General features: G+C 39.9%; 1 protein-coding gene across 14 annotated transcripts in view; it reads right to left on the bottom strand.

The window, feature by feature from the left end:
* adgrb2 (adhesion G protein-coupled receptor B2) overlaps positions 1-20,657 on the bottom strand; it is a 253,724-nt gene that overhangs the window by 135,732 nt on the left and 97,335 nt on the right. For 11 of the 14 annotated variants that reach the window (XM_057354076.1, XM_057354078.1, XM_057354082.1 and 8 more), the window contains exons 3-4: positions 6,379-6,459; positions 5,110-5,295 (exon numbers count right to left, since the gene is read on the bottom strand). In XM_057354076.1, coding sequence (XP_057210059.1) covers positions 5,110-5,295; positions 6,379-6,459 — 267 coding nt within the window. The remainder of the gene's footprint in view (positions 1-5,109; positions 5,296-6,378; positions 6,460-20,657) is intronic. The other 3 variants (XM_057354074.1, XM_057354085.1, XM_057354075.1) reach the window with 2 other exon arrangements.

Raw genomic sequence — 20,657 nt, 5'->3', positions numbered from 1 at the left:
AACAAAATCAAACCTCAGGAGTAACATGAAGTCATTCAACAGCAATGTGAAAGACTGACAGCATGACAAGACACATGAAAACTGGGAGGTTGTCACATAAAAAAAAGTTTTAACTTTTCCTAAATACATGTACAAATATTGCAGTTGTATTGCTTAAAAGTGAATATAAACTTGTTTTCTTTGCAGTATGTGAGGTCTGAAAAATACGGAGCATCTTTTCTGTTATTTTGACCTGTTTCTCCAGTTTCATTTTCTGCAAATAAATGCAAATAGAAAAAATATTTTTGTTTGAAATTTGGGAGAAATATTGTTAGTACTAAACAGAATGAAACAAAATGATCATTCAACATAAACACATACCTATAATAGTAAATTCAGAAAAACGGAATCTCTTATTTTTTTCCACGGCTGTATATATATATTTTTTTTTAAAGATGAGAAATTGTATTAGTGTTTTTTTATTATTACATTACAACCCGTGAGTCAATGTCAGGTCAGAAACGTCTTCCCGAGATTGGTGTTAATATGTTGTGGCCTGACGCCGCTCTTGATTGCGAGGCTGTAAAAGGCAAAACGTGAAGCAGGATAACGGCACTGATTTTGTGTGGCATGGGGAGAGGCTGAATGCTAGACTGATGTGCCCAGAGTGCTCATTGCTTCTCTATGGGTCACATTATGTACTGCAATATCCATCAAATCACTGTCTGCGCCACCTCATGCAGAGATTCTGAGTCTGTCTATCTGCTCCTCACAGGGGGTACGGATTCCTCCTATGGAGAAGGAAGTGAGGGAGAGAAAGACAGGGAGAGAAAGTAAAAAATGACCATCAGACCACATAGCCAGAAAAAGCCAAAAAAGTAGTAGCTTGAAAGGTAGAAAGGGAGTCTAGACAGAGAGAAATAAATAAACAGGCACAGGAAGGGAGCTAGTTGTGAACCGGGTGAACGTCAGACAGAAATCCCTAAACCAATACATCACTGTCCCCTCAGAGCAATGCCAGGCCGGCTTAAACAACACAAACCCCTCTGCGAGCTGCAAGTATTGAACAGCGCTGTGTGTCATTCGCATATTTAAATATAACTTTGACTGTGGTTGTTGTTGTTGTTTGCCATAAGTCATATTAGTGATAACTAAGTCAAGCGGTTACCCTTTAAAAAGCTGTGACAAATGAGCTATCCTTAAATCTCAAGCTCGGATGCTTCTCTGGATTTAAAGGGCAAAAAACTAATGCAGAGCACCACCTGTTGGTTAATAGCTGCAATTGCCCCTTTTGCCCTAAGATTAATTCGGCAGATGTTGTACGGTGCCCAACAGGTGTTACAATAGGCTGAGCACAAAGAACAGATGCAACGGGAGATATGTGTGGTATGCTGGAAATAATAGGTGTTAAGATACTTAACATTCCAGGTCATTAAATTAGCAAATAAAGATGAATGCATCGTCAGGCAAAGCTAAGCTAAACTACAGTAAGTGAACGACAAGGGAAGGCTTGTTGAACTAGAGCCAATTTCAAAATTCGTATTATCACAAACATCATTAAAGTGCTGCTTTATCCATGTGTCCGTGAGGTATTTCATTCAAATTCATATTCAAATGAGAAAGAGAGAGCGAAGAGGCCAAAAATAAAAAGTCAGCACATCTGTGTGAAATAAATACGCAAAAAGTGAATGAATGAATCCCCAAAAAGTTACTTAAACATGATTCTCCCATTTTAATCTACTGTAGACCTCATGAGTCATTTTACATCTGAGATAATTGCATCAGATTCCATTCATCAATAGACCCGTAAGCTTTGAATAGAGTTTCTTCATTAAAGTGAAGACGATCCAGTTTGGGCCAGAACTGCTCTGCTCTAGTGCCCCAGCACAATGAGACATACCAGCGCTAGGGCACATCCTCAAAAGCATTGAAAGGAGATGACGGAATTTCTTAAGGCTATCATGAAAAGATTAAATTAGATTTCGAGCTTCATAGGGAGGAAGGTTTTAGCATTGCAGAAAAGTTGCGATTCTGCTATGGAAACCTTTCGACTGATAGCTCAAGGAAAACCATGTTCTTTAATGTTTGCTATAGGGGAGACCTGGGCTAGTTGTGACTTATTTTTTTATCTCAGTAAAAAAAAGGTTTTGTGTGGAAAGTCAATTCACACGTGTTTTTTTATGTTCCAAGTTTGGAACTCAAAATTTTGAGAACAGAATGCTCTAAAAAATCTAAATTAAAGTATTTTGCTCTAGTCATAATGAGAATAAAACTTAATCAGCTAAAGTTTTAACTATGTAATGAAACTGTTTTTTTATGGTAAAGGTAAACTACTTCTCAAGATGAGGACTTTATTCATAATTTGGGGCAAGTAGTCATTGTATTTAAAACATTAAGTTAGACAAACCCTTAGGAAAATTTGTGAAAACTAGTAATTTTGTGGTTAGTTACCATGGTTTACCACGAATAAAAACAACTACATTTATCCCGTACAACTAACTAGCAGGACAATTATGAAATAAACCAAATGTATCACATAGGACACATTTCTGAAAGTATTTTTGAAATACAACCCCTCCTTGTGAAAGATGTGTAATGTTACAAAAATGTCACATAAACGTCACATTGTGAATTTATGGTAAATAAAAAAAAACTGTGATTAAAACCCCAGATTTAAGTGGTTCATTGCTTTTCCACAACATATATTACAATGAAATGGGTGAAACAAAACAAAACAAAACATCAGAAATATTTTTGTAATTTATTTATAGTTAAACTAAGATACATTTTCTGAAGGGAATTTATAATGAAAAAATTACATTTTGTACCAAATGGACATCGTGTGTTTAAAGAATTCTATCTATCTTTAACAACTAGCCTCCATTTCACAGATGTGTAATGTGTCTAGAATTTGTTATCAAAATCAAAAGCATGGTAAAGCGTACCGTGCTCTTAAAAGCGAAGAAAATGACAGTTTATTTACCGACGCTGAAAAAAAATTCATTTTTTTTTAACATTAAAACAGCTATTGATGGCCGTTGTTCACAATTGAGACGGATATCTAGATTGGGATCAACTAATGAGCAGACCGAGCACAATTTAAAACAACACTACAGCCTGTGTAGCTGTTTTTAAAAGACCCTCTTTTATTTGAAAGCTTTGCCTGATCAATTTTGAATAATAACTCTCCTCCAAACTAAATAAACCTGACCGTAATTGCCTTCGCAAATCAATTAAGTTCTCTTTGAATCGGAGCCAAAACAGAGAAGCGCGGGACTTCCAGTGATCGCTAACTTAACGCTGAAGCTACGCTAGCTCAGGTTAATATCAAAGACACTGTGTCACTTTTCCATGTTAAACACTTTCTGCCGTGTAAGAGGTAAACTTTGAACACACACACAAAAACACACGCACAGCTTCGCTCTAGAAGCTACTTTGTGTATCGACGAGAGTTGTGCTCACATTGTCTTTTTCTGCCAATTTCTTTTCCTCCACAGTAAATATTGCTTGCCTGTTTATAAATAAATAGAACAAATAGTATAAAACGTTCAAAGAAACTCAAGCACAGACGTCTTGCATTCTTATTTCTGGCTGTCTAGTTTTCTATTATTGATGCGCAGTTCTTTTAAATCAGCTTTCCTGTCCTCAGCATTGAAAATCTATGAGTTTCGAAAGCCTGTGTGTCTGAATGTAACATCAGTCATTCATATAAGCTTCATTGATCGCTGCTCACAATCAATCCCAAGCAAGCAGATGTTTCCAGCAGAAATCCTTCACTTTGATTCTCTTTATTCTTGCCTGCTCGGCTGAGATCTTCTACTGCTGTCCTTAAACAGTGTTCTACAGCACTGATCGGCACAACGTGAAACATAGAAAAACACAGACAAGTAGTGCTGAACATGGCATCCATCTCATCAAAGCCCAGACGCTGAATATCAGTACTGTGACTGAATGCACAATGAGAAATAAACAGAGTAAAGCTATTTTACATGGAAATAGAATTAGCACACGGAAGAACTTAGACAGCAAATGATGCTTCTGAAACAAATGTTGATGTAAATATGCCTTGTTGTAAGCGAGTAAATCGGCAATCCACTATTTGGCTTTACATAAAAAAAAAAATACAGGAGTTGGAGTGGACTACAGGGGCTCATAACTACTGAATATGCAAATGTATTTCATCGTTTCTGTTCAATGCAACTGTTAAAAGAAAAATATAAAAACATCTTCAAGAAATATGAACCAGCTGTTAGGTCTGCATGTATAAGCATTACAGTGAATGTGCACAATTCTGAATAAAGTCATGGTTACAGGGTGTTGTTAGCCATGATGCAGAGATCACAATATACAGTACATGGCCTCAAGTTATGGTTGCTAGAAAATGTGTTCCGCGAACAAAACAAAAGTTTTAAACATGCTGATACACATTCAAGTGACAACCAATGTGCAACTGTGAGGCTTGCATGATCTCACCCGCATCACAAAACCCTCTACACATCCCAGATACACGCACACACAAACCAATACCCAGGTGCACTCGCACAGACATAAATGCTACTGTAGGACTTGACATTGATACCAAGAGTGCAAATAGTGCCCATTGTCCACATCATCACAACAGATACTACAAAGGAACTATTTACAGATGCAGTGTTTCATTTACTCATCCTAATGTCATTTCAAATCTGTATGACTTTCTTTTATACGCAGAATGCAAAAGAAGATATTTTGAAGAATGTTGGTAACCAAATGGCATTGGTCCCCATTGACTGCCATTGTCTGGCCAAAACCATATAGACATTTCTCAAAATATCTTTTTTGTGCTTTACAGAAGAAAGAATCATATACAGGTTTTGAATGGCGTAAGGATTTTTTATTTTGGAGTGAACTAGGCATGCAGTGAAGGGGTGTGTGTGTGTATTACTAGACATTTTGGGGGGCTGAACGGTTGGGTGGTTACAGCCTTGGCTGTAAAGTTTTCTTCCCATGCACTGTCCAATGTTTACTTACAGAGCAACAGCAAACATTCAGCTACACAGTAAATGGTGTGTGCCATTATACGGTGTGTAGTGGTCATGTATTGCATTCTGTAGGATGTGTGAGGAATCCAACACCATGGAGGTACTCTACCTGCTTGATTCTGCGGCTCACCTGGGCAGGTGGCAGTATTGTTACACAGTCGGGTCTCTCTCAGCGGGCCGCTGCAGAGGGTCCCGTACGGTGAGGATACACACGAACGAGAACGAACCTGCCAACCCTGCCCACATGTCAGCGAACACACACTCCACTGAGACCATTCCTCTGCTGCTGGGTCACCTGTAAAACACATGAGAGATAGTGAGACCAGAGATGAGATATTTACAGTAAGAATGGGAGGGGAAATATTCTCTCAATTCTGATCAGACCGAATATTTAAGATTCTTTTGTAAAACAGGTTTCAAAAATGCCCAAGGGGGAAAGCCCACAATAATATTTATTATTGTTTTGCCCCGATAAGAAGGAAGAGGCAAAAATCTTAAAACTCAACACACAAAAAAACAGCTTTGGCCATTCTCTTTGGGTAAGAAATACACGATTGCGTCTAAAAGTCATGGGTCAGTGGCTTTATGTGCCCATCCACATATTCTTCATGAACCTAACAACATCAGCCGCTAAAGAAACGGCACTACCCGGAAAAGCTTATTATCACTTTCCTCCCCAAACTGGTGGTGAGAAAAGGAAGGAGGGATAGAAGGAGGCCTGAGATTGTGAGTGAGGAAGACAGCTCTACGAGAAACCAAACACCTCAGGCTAAGGTTTATTTACGTATTCAAGACTACTTCCTTTCCGCCGTCCCTTCCAGGCCTCTGACAACTTAAATAAGGTGTTTTAAAAGGTGCCGGCAGGTCAGGAAAAGCTTCCTCGTCGACCTGCGATGCACTTTGCGGGTGGGAATCCAGCATGCAAAGTTCCCCAGTTGCTTTTTTTGTCATTTGTGAGAGCCGTGTCCTTGGATGCAGGCAACATCACGAAGCAAATGGGCAAATCAAATTAATTGCACGTCTCGTAATCGCATTACATCTTCATTTGCATGTAGTGAGTCAGAGCTTAGTCTTATCCGCAGAGATGATGGGGTGAGAATAAAGGGTTGGGGGCTGGTGGGGACACGCTTGCCAACGGAAGTTTGAGTACATGAGTTTCTTTTCACAGAGATGTAGGGGTGAAGGAGGGGGGGTAACGGCAAGGTGTGGTTCACGTTACGCTATTAGTTGCCAATATTTTTCTAATTTAAAGTAAGTACAAAACAAAAGATGAGGTGGAAAAACATCTGGATTCAGGCATAGTTCCTTGTCTGAATGACATGTGAACGCTGTCCATGGTCCTGGAACAGATTTACTATTCAATTGAGATAGGGCTCACCTGTTTGAGCCTGGAACACACCTGGCTGGTCAGCTGACCGTGGCCTCTGCGTCTTCACCTTCTGCTCATCATCGTCAGGTTCTAGATAGACACAAAAAACATTATATATTAAACAAACATAATAAGACCAGGAGTTAAAAGTGTTTTTTATACTGTGTTTACCGATTTATTGTTGTCAATCACATACACTGAATCAAATACTGAAAAACAACATTCAACCTATTGTAACCCTATTACAACACTTCTATATTGTCGCTGTCGGGCGGAAACCTCCTATGTCCAAATTTGGTCAATTTCATATTTTTTGAAATTATTCAAAACTGACCGATGCTACAATAACGAGTGAAAATAGTTAGGTTAGATACATTTGAGTAGGCCTGTTTTGTTAAAAATCGATAGCTGTAATGCTTCGGTGCAGAAGGAAGCCCGTGAGCCACGAAGGTAGGTTTGCGAGCAGATTCGGCTAATTTCCCCTATTAGACAGCCTAGTCAGCTCATCGTTTTTTGTATTACATCACTTATAGTTCTTAAACCTTGAAAATAGAGTTTAGGAAGATGTATGTAACCACAGTTGTTAGCTTTGGTTCACGATTGAAGCCTTTTCTCTTGTCAAGAGGCTCAACACGACCGCCGACTTTATGTGCGTGCAGATTAATTTCCGCCTATATTAGACAGCCTGTTTAACGTTTTATTTTGGTATTGCATCACTCATAGCTCTTAACGTTTAAAATAGAGTTTAGGAAGATGTATGTAACCACAATCATTAGCTTTCATTAGCTCTTAAAGTCTCGTCTCTTGTCAAAAGTCTCAACGCGACCGTAGACTTTGATGAACACTGCTGGCAGCAGCGACGTCTGTGTCCTTACCATTCTTATCAATGACAGCGTAATCTCGTATCTCCCTGCTCCCAAGTCATAAACCTTGTATCTCCGATTAAACATGGTTTTGGGGAAATGTTGTGTTAATGTTGGTACACAACAGTATATGATAGCAATATAAGGTATAATACCAACTTTAACGATACAATGTTTAATAACTTAAAAAATATGCATTTTTTAATTTCCTGAAAAATAATGGTTTTGGAGATACGAGGATTCTGCCCGACAGCGACGATATGTATATTTACCTTGGTAACACTTTACAATAAGGTACTATTTGTTAACAATTAGTTAATGCATTAGCTTACGTTCACTAACAATGAACCAACTTCTGAAGCATTTATTAATCTTAGTTCATGCTTATTTCAGCATTTAATTCAACATTTAAAAAATCAAAAGTTGTGTCTATTAACATTAGTTAATGCCCCATGAACTAACATGAATAACCGTATTGACATTAACTAACATTATAAAGGATTAATACATGCTGAAAAACGAAATAGTTCATTGTCAGCTAATGTTAGCTAATGCATTTACTGTTAATAGCACCCTATTGTAAAGTGCTACCTTTATCTTTATTAGTAAATAATTGATATATAACGTTGTGTAAAGCCCACACATACTGTTGTAAAACCACTGTTATACACCAAGGTGAATGCATTAAAACACTCAAACTACGTTAAGTCTTTTCCGGTGCTCTTTAGACTGTATATTTAAATCTCTATTCTGTGACGTCTGACGTGTGCTCCTTGAGTAACTTATATAAGCCAGAGAGACATGCTATTAGTGTGTTTTAGTATGCATCCTAGGGCACATGAAAAAAAATCCTATTTTATATTCTATGAACATAGCTTTATAGTGTTGACTTTAGGCATGCATTTCAACTTTTACTTGCTCGGATGAGCTACCTGCCCTCAAAAATCCATGCTGCAATAGCATTTTCCTTGTCTACTTTGCTGAATGTAAGTCTTTGAATGAAATGGTTGCATACGTCGTATAAATTAAATGAATGCTGGGGACAAGCTCATTTTGACATCTGCACATGAAACTGAATCGTCTTAGGTTAATTCAGGTCAGTAACATTCACACTTGAATTATTCATGTCAATGTAATCAAGGTTTTACATAATGTACAGACTGCCTGCCATGGTTTGGTAAAAGGTGCATTTATATGTGTATATTTATATGTGCCAACAGTAACTGCAGTGACAACCATTGACAGTCTTAAATATTACATTATAATATTGAATTTAATACAGTAAGTAAAAGCTGCACAATATTTTATAGTATATAATACTGTATTTCATATTACAAACTACATAAAAAAATATATATGACAAAGTTCTTTACAGTATCTACCAGTGGCAAAGCTAGCAAATGGGTTTTTAGAACATTTTAACCAACAACTTAATAAAAACTGAGACATTATGAGAGTGTGTCTGCAAATGCATCAAAACATTAGACAAAATCTCGAAATCTTTTTATTCTAATTATTGGCTCTCGCATGTAAAGAAGAGGCAGATCCTTATTCAGAGAAGCACTCTCTTCTCTTGAGCTGATTGGTCGGTTTGACCTTTTGCTCTGATTGCATGAGAAGATGAACTGCATGGGTTGCTAATATATTCCACAGGCATATGCAAAAGAGAGAATTCCCGCAAGATTTCCATGAGAACGGAAGAAAGAACAGGAGGAAAGCACTAGAAGACAGAGTGGATTCTCTGAGGCTCTTTCTAAATTACCACTCTAAGGTTTACGGATGCTTAGAATAATTCACAATCATGAAACACATCCGCAACATGAACTTAAAAGATGAAGAAAGATTTGGCATGATTTATACTTCTGCAAGCTCTCAAACTTGAGGCTGAATTTATCTTAGTCAGGATGTGGAGACTCTGGCACGCCACACAGACACTTATAGTATTGATAAAACCTTCTGGTGTTTACATTTCCATTATATTGCTGTGAAACGTAGTTCACAGGTCAGTTCAACAAGGAATTAAAATGCTGATAGTATGGTGAAGTTATAGATGTAGTTGCAAATAGATGCAATTGAACAGTGGAGTACACAAAACCTTTTGCCCTTGTTTTTAAAAAGAAAACTTAAGTTCAATATAAACAATGTCTTTAATATTTAAAGGGACAGGTCGCCCAAAAAATTAAAAGTGTTATTATTTGCTGAACCTAATGTCATTCTGAACTTGATGTTCATTTAAATACAGTTACAATGAATGAAGACTGGAGATTTGGAGGATCTATTGACAGAATTGCAATATAATATACATTTCTATGTCTGCAGAGGTGTATAAAGACCTTACATAACGAAGCGGTATGTTTTTGTTACCTTAGAATGAGCTATTTCTATCTACATACACTGCGAGTCCCCTTACATGGAATTCGCCATGTTGTTTCTACAGTAGCCCTAAACGGACAAACTGCTCTACAGAGCGCATTTCCTAAATCTCCTTAGGCAAAGAAGCGAAAACGTGACGATATCATAGTCCTGCATCAGCCGCCTTAGTGCGTCGAAAGAGAGGGGGAGAGGTGGAGTGAGCCGTTGGTTGCAATTTGCAACCTCACCACTAGATGTCGCTAATAACCACACATTACTGTGTTACAAGGAAACATGTCAATCACGCAGGTTTGGATTGACATGAGGGAGAGTAAATGATGACAACATTTTATTATTAACTAAGCTAGTAACCTTTTCAAGACACAAAATAAACACACTACATGTCTATTCTAGAGCGAGAACACAACACAGACCAAACAGAGAGAGAAAAAGAAAAAGGCATTCGATAGCAACGAGAGCCGCATCACATATATTAGAGCACATGGGATGTATGGATACTCCAGAGACTTCCACCCCATGGCTCTGTAAAACAGACCTGATTACCAGCACATCCCGCAGGGCCTGCGCTAATACGCTTATGATATCTCAGACGCACGCACAGATGATCGCGCTAATTTACTCTGTCACGGAAAACACAATAGTGGTGTCAGGAAAGGCGGGGGGGGGGGTTGTTTTTACGTTCGTTCTGTGGCTAACACCTACGCATCCCCGCGTCTGTTGTTCGTCGCTGGGTCTTTGCCACTTACTCCAATCAGTAGTCGAGAGAGATAGAGATAATAAACACGTTGGATGGAGATTCATATGAAGAGCAAGCCTAAGGCTCCTTCGATCTGCTTCTTTATGTCTTTGAGTGATGGAGCACTAATACGTTCCTTAATAATATACACACCCCCTCTTCCAGAATGTGCTTAATAACATCTCCATTAAACATCTGACGGCTCCTTAAAAGGTCCATTAGATCTTTTTTGGAGGATCTATTGACAGAAACGCAATATAATACACATAACTTTGTCTTCAGAGGTGTATAAAGACCTTACATAATGAAGCGTTGTGTTTTTATTACTTTAGAATGAGCTTTTTCTATCTACATACACCGCGGGTCCCCTTGCATGGAATTCATGTTTTTTCTACAGTAGCCCTAAACGGACAAACTGCTTGCTTCGTAAATACGTTATCTCCTTCAGCAAAGAAGAGAAAACGTCATCTTAATCCTGTGTCAGCCACCATAGTGCTTTGAAAGCCTCACTCTATGTAAACAGTAAAAATCAAAACCCTATTCTTAAGCTGAAACTCAGTCAAGTATTAAAGCTGAATCCCATAGAGACAGCTGCAGCAGTGGGGTATGAGTCCAACGCACTAAACAGATGTCGATTATCCTGGGACGGCTTCTGTAGGTTTCCCCCTGAGAGGAAACCTAAAGTGTCTGTGTACTCATGTGCTGTATCTGACGCTAGACCTTTAAGCACCGAATGAGAGGATGAATTATGTTCCAAATACCTTCACAGCTTGTTCTAGGAAGCCGGAAATGAATTAAAGCGGTTAGATCAAATTGAAGCCATTTCATTAAACAGGCTGCCGGTGTGTCTGTTTTACACACTCGGGTTCGAGTAAAGCACATTTCTCTGAGCATCCTCACACATCTATTCTAAACAATCAATACTGGGACAGGGCTTTGAAACAACACTTATTTTATATATCAGTTACAACAACAAAGATGGTTTGTGTATTTTGGTTATTCTTTGTCAAAATTTGATAATGAAAACGTAAAAAAAATGCAGGCGACTGTTCTTAAAAGGGACAGTGCACCCCCCAAAAAATAAATGTATTTACTCACCTCGAGTTGTTTTGAATCTGTATAAATTTCTTTATTCTGATGAACACAGAGAAATATATTTGGACAAATGCGTGTAACCAAACAGTTCTTGGACACCATTGACCATGGGAGGAAAAGTGACAATAGTCAAAAGTGCCCCAGAACTGTTTGCTTTCCTACATTCTTCAAAATATCTTATTTTGTGTCCAACAGAAATGTATAAAGCATTTTTTTTCTACTATGGTAGTCAATGGTGACCAAGAATTGTTTGGTTACAAGTATTCTTCCAAACATCTTTCTCTGTAATCATCAGAACAAATACATTTAAACAGATTTGGAACAACTTGAGGGTGAGTAAATGATGGCAGAATTTTCATTTTTGTAAATATATTGCTTGAATTTAAAATGGCAGGTTGCATTGGTTTTAAAATGTCCGAACTATAACAATTACCTATTTAAAAGTAAGTACCAATAAGAATAACTGTCTTATTCCAACACTTTTATGTCAACCGGATCAGATGAGACACAAACCTTAACATACCAGACATAGACATATTGTGCATGGATCGCACAATATGACAGAACCCAAAATGATGTTCTGTGTTTGTTAGTTTAATCCCGAGTATATTAGAATAATAGAATCAGGATGCATTTATTGCGTTCTTGAAAATCGCAAGAACTTTAAAATGAAGATATGAATTATTAATTAGACAAACGACAACAATTATGTAAATGTTAAGTTATTTTGTTCTTCCTCATTAATTTTCAAGAATTCATTTCACAGTGCGTGCAGCTTTGCAGCATGTCGCAGAAATGCCCCACACCAGCATGTCAGACGGATGAAACAGATGCGCCAGGAGAAGACACAGCGGCGAGATCAGTAAGAGAATCTATCCGCACCACACGCCAGCAATGCATCTCCAACAGCAGCCATTCCTGTCTCTCCACAAAAACATCCACAACTTCAAAACCCCAACAATTCACTCCCTCTGCTACTCCTGAGGAGTCCTGCCAGTGGTTAATACGACCTGTCCATCAGTCTCCAGCAGGGGTGGACTGTTATTATAACAACCGTCTATCTGTGACGAGCGGCCGCGGACTGCAAATATCGAGTAAATATTACAAAAGGCTTAGTTCAGCACGCTGTGTTGGGTCTCCCCCATAAAACAATTACGAATGGATCTCAGTGGTGCAGGCAAAGGGATTCACACGTTAACCAGCAACCCACAGCTTTGCAAAAAGCAGCCATAACGAATCGATACTAAGTTAACTTACCTTTCCCCACACTTTCCTCAGCTTGTTTTCATGTCTCGGGGCTCTTAATTGTGAAGTGTTTGGTGGACGTTATTGGGTTTGGATGTTGAATAAAATTTCGATAAAATCTAAATGTTTTGAACGACCTAGACAGCAGCCTATTTAAAGTACATTGCATCCTAACTGTTATGAATGCTCTACATAGGCAGCAACACTGTAGGGCACACTAGAATAGAACTTTATTGTTTAGGGAACAATGAAATACAGTTTAGCAGCTCTTCACGGTTGTAAAGTTATAGAAATAAAATAAAACGTATACAGTTGTATATACAGTACACTAAGAGTGATGTTGGTGCACAAATGTAATCACTATGTTGTGCATACTACTGAGTGAGATTCTTGTTGAGATTCCATCTGACTCACAAGGGAAGTGATTTACGCTTCTTCCTGCCGACCTCTCTCTCATCTCACAACACATTATGCACAAAACCCGAGTGCAAGCCTATTTATGACTACACTCCTCAGCATGTGTGACCCACTCGGCACAATTATCGGTGGGTGGTTATTTATGTAAGTATTTCCCTGTCAACATAAATTTATGTGGTCCGGGCTGACCTGCAAAGTGACTTTGGGATTTGCCATTGTGCCACACGGCCTCTAAAGACATACATTCATGACCGATAGAGATGTCCGTTAGAAAGAAAAAATGCTGATGAGATCTCCATAAGATCTTAATTGTTTTGCCCAGACAGCGATATGATTAAAATAGAGATCAAATAGAATTTTTTGCTCAACCTTTGGTCAAACGTTGTGATTCGTGACCCTTCCTTACTTGCAGTTCGTGGCTCTAGAAAGACTATCTCTTTGATTCTCCCCTTTTGGCAGAACATCTCCATTACCTCATTCTTCTGCATGAGAGACTGCAGCTGCACACTGAGGTTTAACCCTCCAGGCTGCTGCAGGGGGAGTCAGGTATGAAGCGAGGAAATAACTGCAGCCTCTGTAAACACACACTAATAAGAGCCACATGATTGGGATGGCATGATACCGAAACCGAAAAAGAGAGAAAGAGTGAGACGGAGAGCGAGAGAGAGATAGAGAGAGAGAGAGGGTGGAGAGAAACAAGAGTAGACTAAAACCTTTCATTCCGACAAAGACTGAAGCTAAGAAAGAGGATTTGGTGGATTGCCAGTTTGAGCCAAAGTCGTTCTTTGTTGTTTGCAAGGCCAGGATTTAGAGACGAAGATGAAAAGAGAGGCAGAGAGAGAAAGAGACAAATGAGGCAAGAAACACGTACGGGGGAAGACGGAGAAGACTAAAAGATGCATAAGACGCGATCGCAGCTGTGTTGGGGAAAAGAAGGATTTCATCCACACCAAGAGCTGTGCATTGTGGGAGACCAATGCCGAGACAAATCCAAATGTGTCGAAGCATGTAGGTGTGCGTGTGTGCGAGAGAGGTGGTGTAGCGAGGAAGGCGGGGCGAGAGCCGTGGGGCGAGTAAGGCGGGGCCGGCGGCGTAAGTGGCAACGAGTGTCAGCTGTGCGACCGCCGGTCCCCGCATGCCTCACCGGGGAGCTCGGGAGCATAAGAGGACGAGCGACCGGACCATCGAGAGAGAGGACCGGGCCCGGAAGTTAAGTTTGTTTATGTTCGTGTTCGTGTCCCTTTTATTTGCTGAATTATTGTTTGTTTATTTTGTATTAAAGTTTGTGAAATGTTCGCCGGTTCCCGCCTCCTTCCTTCCCTTCTATTGAACTTTGTTACATTGGTGCCGAAACCCGGGAGGAAGGAGGGACATGCTGTCGAGGAGCCCTCGCCGCCGAGCGGCCTCGCGGTGCTGGGGAGTTCGGGCAGCACGGACGAAGGAGGTCCGCCAGCGGCTGCCCGAAGCGGTGGTGCCGGAGAGAGAAAGCTCGACGGGGGACGAAGACCTCGCTGCCGGGCTCCTGGGCCGAGGTGGGGTGGCGGCCGTAGAAGAGGGAGCGGAGGAGTTCGGTCCGTTTGCCGTGGGCCGGAGCCTGCTACTGTCCACCAAGGAAAGGGGAAGAGCAGGGAACGGACGGCTCGCTGCCGGCTGCCCTCGGGGCGAAGCCATCGCCGGCCGCCAGGAGGCGGAGGAGGATCAGGTCGCCCCGGAGCGTCCCCGCACCACCGCATAGCACCGCGAGGAAGAGCCTCTCGGCTGGGCTGAGGACCGAGCGGCAGCGTGTCGGGGAACCGGACCACTTTTTTTTTTTGTCCTCTCTCCCCTCTCTCGTCCCGGTCGCTCGGGATGCTCCCGGCTCCGTTCTCTCGCCTCGTCCGTGCATGCCCCGGTCACTGGGGCCCTCATGGGAGAAGGCCCCCCGGGGGGGGAGTAAGCACAGGCTCGGTGCTGCCCCCCGGCCTGTGAGGGGTGATGGGGGTATGTAGCGAGGAAGGCGGGGCGAGAGCCGTGGGGCGAGTAAGGCGGGGCCGGCGGCGTAAGTGGCAACGAGTGTCAGCTGTGCGACCGCCGGTCCCCGCATGCCTCACCGGGGAGCTCGGGAGCATAAGAGGACGAGCGACCGGACCATCGAGAGAGAGGACCGGGCCCGGAAGTTAAGTTTGTTTATGTTCGTGTGGCCGGCAGTCGACCGTGAGGTGGCTGCCGGCCTTTTATTTGCTGAATTATTGTTTGTTTATTTTGTATTAAAGTTTGTGAAATGTTCGCCGGTTCCAGCCTCCTTCCTTCCCTACATTGAGCTTTGTTACAGGTGGATTACGTGCTTGTGATGTGACGCTAACAGTGGGAAACCATGCATGTATGTGTTTGCATCCTAGTCAACGCCCTGAACAGGAGAGTGTGGCAGCGAGATAAGAACTTACCAACATGCACATTGACTTGTGTGTGTAAGGTGAGTGTGCATATCCTTGTGTGCTTATTCAGATGTTTTATTCTGGCACTAGCAAACACAATAATCATATTCCCGCTTCTACTCTGGTAGTTTTTCATTTTTCTTGCCTCACCTGGAATATGAAATAGTTCAAGCTGTTGCGCACTGCCCGGCGAACACCAGAAGAAGAGCAACTAAATCATTTGAAGATGAAAACAAACATTAGAATAGAGTGACCTTTTGAAAATGCCAGCACAGTGGGTCGCTAAAATATGTTGTTTTGGATGCTTGTATAGGGCTCCAGGTTTTTCAAAGGTAAACTCATTTTCTGCTTACCAGACAGTTTTAAAAAATGACTTTCTTACATATATATTAGTCATATTAGACACAAATATTAGTATTATTATTTAAAATGTACTGCTTACAAGACTGTTTCATATATAAAAATGACGTTCTTGCATATATTTGACAGAAATATTGGTATTATTATTTAATATTTACTGCTTACAAGATCATTTGAAATATAAAAATTACGTTCTTGCACTTATTAGTCATATTATACACAAATATTGGTATTATTTAATATTTGGGTAGTTGACAAATAAAGAGTAAATGTGGCCTTACATAACAGACCGTTAATAATATATTATTTATATTTATCGTATAAAATAAGCAAAAATATAGCAACTAGCAAAAAAAACACCAACGTAGATACCTCTTTCTTATGCTATTTTAGACCTTAAATATAAATATTAATAATTTAAAATAAAATAATACGGTCTGTTTTCTAACTTTTTGCTGTCACACATAGGCCACATTTACGGTTTATTTGTCAACTACCCATTTACTACAAGACGACCGTTCTAACATATATAAGTCTTAACATATACAGTATTAGACACAAATATTAGTATTATTGTTTAATATGTTCTGCTTACTGTCACGTTCACACTCAGTTTTGTATTGGTTTTGTCTTTGGTCCTTGATTTGCTTATTAGTTTGCTCATTAGTGCCGCACCTGTTTCTGTTTACTTGATTATGGTTTCCTTAGTATTTAAGCATGTCTGTTTCCTCAGTTCATTGTCTGGTATTGTTTCAATGTAGAGACGCATATGTTTGAATACATATGTTTATTTAGTTTAACGTTACGGATGTTGCAGAGTTCCTTTCTTTCATACCTGTCAGGTCATTAAAAGATGTCTGCATATACTTCCTGCTCCATGCCTACTCCATTGCCTACTTGTAGGTTTCACATGCACATGAGTGAACCACAACAATTCAATTAGTATTGATGTAAGGGGGCCAGAGCAATGTACAGTCAGTATAAAGAATTCTTAGATACAGTAAAAATAAAAAATAAATACAAACACTTAGAATCTATACTCCGTACTACATAGTGAAATGCAACCACAAATTGAAGAGCCCATCATCATAAGCTTCAGTGATCCTATAAAAGGGTCACAATCAGATATATAAGGGCCCTTCAAACACTAAGACTCGTCTTTATCCTCTAATGAAGGAGAACAAAAGGATTTACAGGTAGCAGCCATTTGTGTTGAGTGCTGTCAGGAATGTGGAACGATTTGAAGTTCACCAGGAAGATTTTTATACTGTATGACTATAATGACTTCCTCATTTAACAGCACTTCAACATAGTGAAGAGAAATTTCACTTGGTGAGTAAAGAAAGTCTGCAGGATGTAGAAAGAAAGGAGGAAAAAGAACACACAATGTGAGGAAACTAGCATGACGCAAAATACAACTCTTTGAAGTTGTTACATTGTTTTTTTCTTCCAAGTAAAACAATGTGCATGCACTTACGCGCTTGGTAGTAAACACCATATGAAGTGTTCCCAATGGAGTTGGGAAAAAAATGTGTTAATGTGACTACTGATATGTTTAAAAACTTTCATAGGCTCTGAGGTGACTGTTGGAGTACAGTAAATGTGCTTTTAATGTGCCAAATTTGCTTCCCAGTCCGCCACTGGTTCCTATTATTATAAAATGAATAATTAGATGCACCCACATGTCTAATCCTTCACTGTTAGGCCACTTTTGCAATCGAACATCACTTTCCTCTCCAAAAGAAATAACAGGGCAACAAAACAGAACATGCACTGTTACAAACTATCCGTGTCTCCAGCCGCTGAACTCACTCTTTGTCTTACAGACAGAATGCGGTAAAGCTGTTTGATCCTCTCGGCTAAGGTTTGATTAGAGTGTGTTGGTCTGAATATATCCTACTAAGGAAAGTACTGTATCTTTCCTTCCCCGGGGCTTCAACACTGCCCATCTGATTTAACACTGCCGTAAGCATCCAGATTAAGCAGTGACTCACAGAGGGTAACACACTGGACACTATACACAGTAAACACGGGATTTTGAGCTGCAGAAACTAATCTATACAATGAATATTGATCAATAGTCAACACTTTGACTTTGGCGATAAAAACATATTGACAACGAGCTTTATTATTAATTGAATTAATTGGGCTGCGCATGGAAAGTCGTGTTACTGTATGAGGATTTGTTTGAATTAAAACATTTACCTAAATACCACTGTTGTATTTTTCTAATGCACGTCTTATCAAATCAAGTGAGTGACTAAACTTCAATTTCTTCATGAAGTGTGTTCATGCCTGTCAATGAAAAAAATAAAATATGTTTTATTCAAAGTATTTTTTCCCATCTTTGCTGGGCTCTTATTGGCTGCTTTTTCTTCATTATTTGGCCTAACACATCCATAAAAAAAGATTAAATATTTTTTGTTGCGTTATGACTGCTATTATATTTTTATTTACAAAACTTTAAAAAATCAAGTGACCTGAAACTTTTGAACAGTATCGTATATTCACTATAACAAAACTGACATTATGATGTCCCCCAAAAGACACCAAAAGTTACAAACATTCATGCGTAATTCTGTTTATATCCCAGTAAAATGTTTAGTTTTTGTTTTAACAAAACTAAATAAGTCTGAAATATGAGTCTCCCAGCTACTGTAAGCCCACAGCATGTCGGTTTATGGGAGGTCTGGATGATTTCCATCTCAGATATTGAACCGTTCACTCTACAAACTGGGCATGTGGCAGACCCAGAGGAGACATTGCCATGGAAACCATGGAAAGCTGCCACCAGGCTGAGGGGTTAACGCGTGCCAGCTTTGGGTATTCACACCTATTGTTTACATGAAAAAACACAGTATGTGTTAGGAATACGTGTTAAAGAAAAGCGTATGGACAGGATTATACAGCCAGACTTTGTTACTTAATCAAACATGATGAAAACGGAGGTCAAGTTGTGACCCATGAATGTGTTAACACACCAATGGCCTGTGGGAGTGTTTGTATGTTATTATATATGCTGTGGGGAATCCACAACATATTCACAGACAGACAGCTTTCGTTCCGTACATCTGAGCAGATGTTAACAAATCTACGACTGTCAGTTATGTACACACTACATAGATTCACATCCATCTGCTTTGGTCAGTGAGGCCCATTTAGACATTCCCATTCAAACTATATTTTCAACCTATGAAAACCTGAAATGTTTTAAATTGTATGCTTTATTCCTTTAAAATGAAAGATTTGATACACAGCAGTGTGGTTGCCTCGATATCTACTGTATATCCATAACATTTATGCGAGTTATGCTTCCCTTTAGAGCGCTCAACTGAGGTAAACAGAAATAAACAGCCAAGACGAAAACCGCCGTTTATGCCCAAGACTGCAGAGAAATGAAATAAAACACTGACCATTAGAGCAAAATCTCTCCTCAGAGGTGCAAGCCTCTTATCTGCCATCATCATCCTCTCTTTTAAGAAGAGGGAAGTTCTTAAAAGTAAGGTTTTAAAAGTCACAGGGCGGGTTTCTAAAAGCTTTGAGACCCCATAATGAACATGGAACGTGATCAATATCATCTCAAATCATTCAAGTAGATCTCCAAAGCCTTCAATGTGTGATTCATAGAGATGTACAATATGTCACAAGAAAACGTCCAACATTGGCATGATGCAGCTTGTGAAACATGGGCTTGACAAGCATTATGGGATGCCCAGTCTGGTTAGGAATCTGACTTTGAGACAGCCGAAGTCAGAAGATGTCACAGAGCGGCAGACGTGTCCAGTCTGTTCCTGGCTAAAGCTGTCCGCTTCCTCCTCCGCCAGAAGTCCTGATTGTCATATTGGACCGATGGTTTTGCTGTGATGCTTCATCAGCGCTGGACGACTGAAGATAAATTGTGGAGGCATTCGGTAAAGCCCTGACCTCTTATCCCTCACTCCCGATATGAAGGGACAGCTAGATTTTATGTTGGAGTAATCTCGAAGACAGGCTTTATGTTTATAACAGAGATAAACTGATGATGGAAAAAATGATTATGGGAAGAAAAGTACAGGCTGTCAAAGAAAAAAATTGTATGGTAATTCAGTTAAGATTTACACAATTCGCAAAAAGTATCAATTACAAGCATTGTCGTCCTATTTTGACACTCCTATCCAATCAGATTCAAGGACCTAAACCAACAGATATATACTGTAAATATGAACGTGTTAGATTTAACTGAAACCTTGAAAGTGTGAGTAAAGACAGAGAGGTGTAAAAGTAAGCCACACAAGATGGATGAGATGAAAGGAACCCAAAGATTAAGTGAATATGGTAAAGCACTCCAGATCTTTCAGGTTAGAGGAATATAAATGAGATGCTCATTTTACATGATGCAGTGCTGTTTACGCGCCGGATGATTTGTTGCTTATTGCATGGACTGCTTCTCCGTGAGTGATAGATCGGGTGCCTTTGCATGGTAAAGATCACATATTCAAAAGCACGGCCTAGATTTGGTGACAGGCTCCACGGCCACCAGTGTTTCCCACAGACCATAAGGCACCATGACAGGTGTAAAAATAACATGCGATCCAGCGTCCGCTGTGAGAGATCGATCCTCTATGCTCAATCGCTCTCTGGCCTCTTTTCTCCTCCTACACCCTTGTCCACTAAGATCTACACAGATATACAAAAGACACAATCTTCCCACCTCTGCAAATATGCCAGCACCTGGCGACTTTATAACAACATGATAACGACAGGAAACATTTCAAACTCTACACGCGATAAATCTTTAAACACAAA

Source organism: Triplophysa rosa, linkage group LG16 (assembly GCF_024868665.1).
Source record: "Triplophysa rosa linkage group LG16, Trosa_1v2, whole genome shotgun sequence".
NCBI lineage: Eukaryota > Metazoa > Chordata > Actinopteri > Cypriniformes > Nemacheilidae > Triplophysa > Triplophysa rosa.
This window is presented reverse-complemented; position numbering and strand designations above follow the sequence as displayed.